This window comes from Polyodon spathula, unplaced genomic scaffold, assembly GCF_017654505.1.
Source record: "Polyodon spathula isolate WHYD16114869_AA unplaced genomic scaffold, ASM1765450v1 scaffolds_4259, whole genome shotgun sequence".
Classification (NCBI taxonomy): domain Eukaryota; kingdom Metazoa; phylum Chordata; class Actinopteri; order Acipenseriformes; family Polyodontidae; genus Polyodon; species Polyodon spathula.
In genome coordinates, this window is record NW_024475716.1 from 1 (window position 1) to 3,153 (window position 3,153).

Consider the following 3,153-nt stretch of genomic DNA (forward strand, 5'->3'; position numbering starts at 1 on the left):
AGACAGATGCTGAGGAAATTGGCCAAAACATTAAAGGCTAGGGATCTACTATATATAATGTACTCATCTGTAAATTATTCTCTGCTACAATATTACTGTTTGTCTGTATTCTAATGTTGATCCTGTTCTAGAGAATATTCCTTTGTATGCAGTTTTAGCTCTGTCCCTTATCCCGACACATCAGCCCTCAAGCACGCCCCTTTATATCACACACCCCTATTCAGCAGCAAGAGGTCTATTGTTCTCCCACATTGTGCTGTCAATTTAACAAGTATTGATTAAAGATTTCCCTATTCTCCCTCTGAATGCATTGATTCTGCTCCAGTGTGGGAAACTGCAGTCTTGCAGGGACCCACAGATGGATATGCAGATTTCAGAGAGTGCACACAAGTGTTTAATGTCAGGTATAGCTGAATAGCAAGGTATGTGTGTGTAATATACAGCATGAGCTGGTTTGTATGGATTTACAGAAGTTTCAGCACCAAGGATAGTACCTGTTACCCAACAGGCAGCCCTCTCCCTCACTGTCTTCACTGCTAATCACAGCAGGATATATATTCAAGAAGAGACACACAGTAAAGAAATATAGTTCAATTGCTTTATTTGATTGACAGATGAGGCACATGTCATTCACAGATTTCAATGCTGGATTCAACAGAGAGATCTGAGGATACACAATACACTGCATCGATAATGCCCTGATACAGGCTACTCAAAAAGTCCATTTCTACAGATACTCTGCACTCTGATTTACAAAATCACTACCACACCTTGAAGAAAACTTCAACACAACATATTTCATACAGGATTCACTCAGCGTGAGCTACTCTTTGAGATACTGCCTTTATAAAAGGCACACATGCACATTATACAGTATTTAAAATAATGTTTTTCAGCAATGCACACACACGTCTTGTCTAACAAGTTACAATAAGAGGATATTGCCTTCGCAGAAGACACACACACACGTGTATAACTGTATTGATAGTATCTTAATATTTCTTTACAAGGAAAGATCAAGTTCATATTTTGGGAATAGTTTTTCATCAATAATACAGATTTCTTGTGTAACAAGATACAATAAAGAGATGCCACCTTCAGAACAGGTCGTTATATAAATACTGTTTGAAGTATTTCAGTGTAACTTTATAAAGAAATACCAAACAGTTTCAGCAATGCGTACACACTTCCTGTGTAATTATATACAATTACAGATATATTGCCATCACAAGAGGCATGAATACCCATACTATTTCAAATAATTTCTCTGCAGAGAAAAATAACTTTCAAACCACTTAAAAATCGTTAGCATTAGCTATGCACGCACAATTTTTGTGAGACAAGATTCTATTCAGGATATACTGCCTTCACAGAGGACAGGAATACCCGAGTTTTACTCATCATAATATTTCTATAAACAGAAATGACTTTGAACTAAACAGCGTCATCGCTGCATACACACTTCTTGTATAAGAAGAATGAACAAATACTAGCGTACACAATATTGCCCCAGCATTGGGTACCTATTGTGGTTCCTTTCAATCAATGAAAGTAGCATTCAAATCTTCTGCACAAGCAAAAGAGGAAGGGAAACACCCCCTACACAATGAGAATTACTGTATATGCCCATCATAGACAGGCATGTTGAATTCTGTATGTCAAAGTGTTCAAAGTGACAGTGTCCGTTGTGATCTACCAGGGCCGCCAGAGGGCACTCTTCACCGGGGTCGCCTCTTTGACGGGGGTCTGATGCACTGGAGAATTCTGCGCAGCTTGGAAATGGTTCAGTAGTTTTCTCTGGGTTTCTGTCTTCATTTCATCCCGGGAAAGGAAGCGCACGATTTCTTGCACACACCTGGAGTAGCCTTCGTTTCCCGTCGCTGGCCGGGGGGAGGCGCTCTGTCTCAGGTAGCAGACGGTCATTTCCAGGATGTCCGCTTTCTCCAGTTTGGAATCGGGCTGCTGCTTCACGAATTCTTTTCCCAGTAACGTCTTGAGCTGCTCGATGCTGCTGTTGATACGATCTCTGCGCATCTTTTCAACCACCGGTTTTCTCAACTGTGAAAAAGAACAAGGTACAAATTCGATTAATAACCTGGTCGTGAGGAATAACAATTGAAGTTTTAAAAACACAAAATATAAAAAAAAAAAAAATCGCATATGCTCATTTAGTCTCCACTTACCTTGTTTGTCATTGCCAGGTGTCCCTGTGAGTATCGCATAGCTGCAGTGATTGTAGGTGCCATTGCTGGATCGGCATAGGCTCATTAGTCTCCATTCCCCTGTTTGTCAGTGCCGGTGTCCCTGTTGAGTATCGCATAGCTGCAGTTATTGTAGTGCCATTGCTGGAGTCACGGGCTGTTAGTATCGCTTTTCCTTGAGCTTGAAAGTTGTCAAATCTGCGTTGGTTTTAGCTACAACATCTCCCCTTTTATACTCTCCGCAATCTCCTAATAAGTTTGGGGCTGGGCTTGTTTGAGTTTCTCACACTCATCAGTAGCAGGTGCAAGGGGGGGGGGCGTGCATAGCGGGTGACTTGCAGGGGGTTATGTGAATCTGGAAAAGTGGTGACCCCAACAAAAGATCAGATCTGCAGACTGATGTTGGGATCAATGACATTGAAACATCACAGCACTGGTAATTGAAATAAACACAGGCATGTGCCACATATGTTCGGATAGCAGCAAATGAGCGACGCAGAGAAGCATTAATATCCGATATGAGAGAAATGGCGTTTTACTGCACGGGAAAGGAAACCACATTACAGGCAGTAGGCTCTATGGCACCATTAACGGCGTGGTGCCTGAGTAACAGATTGATGTCAGTCACACTTTCCCCCCAATGAGAAGTGTTTGATCCTTGCGTGCGGCATCAGGTCTGTGTTCCTGGGCGGAACTTTCCCGGGTTTCAGGTGTGAGGACGCTGTGCGCGGCACGAGTTACATATATACTGTATTAGAGTAGACATCCAATAACATATATACATGCTATTAGACTATCACTCAACATACAGTCCATTATAAAATAGTAGACATCTAAACCACATTAGTGTCGTTCCTGTAACTATTTGTAATGTATTTAATAAGTATACAATTGACACGTGTGCTGTAATATAGTTTAGAATTAGCTTCGGAGAACAGTTTGGAAATTGATT

At 41.3% G+C, this 3,153-nt stretch overlaps 1 protein-coding gene across 1 annotated transcript; it reads right to left on the bottom strand.

Moving 5' to 3' along the window:
* Positions 1 to 625: 625 nt before the first annotated feature.
* LOC121312682 (transcription factor HES-5-like) lies at positions 626 to 2,251 on the bottom strand. The gene is made up of 2 exons (XM_041244360.1): positions 2,184 to 2,251; positions 626 to 2,058 (listed from the first exon to the last, which is right to left on the bottom strand). Exons 1-2 carry the CDS (start codon positions 2,244 to 2,246, stop codon positions 1,693 to 1,695), a joined length of 429 nt encoding a protein of 142 aa, XP_041100294.1. The 5' UTR covers positions 2,247 to 2,251; the 3' UTR covers positions 626 to 1,692.
* Positions 2,252 to 3,153: the final 902 nt, after the last annotated feature.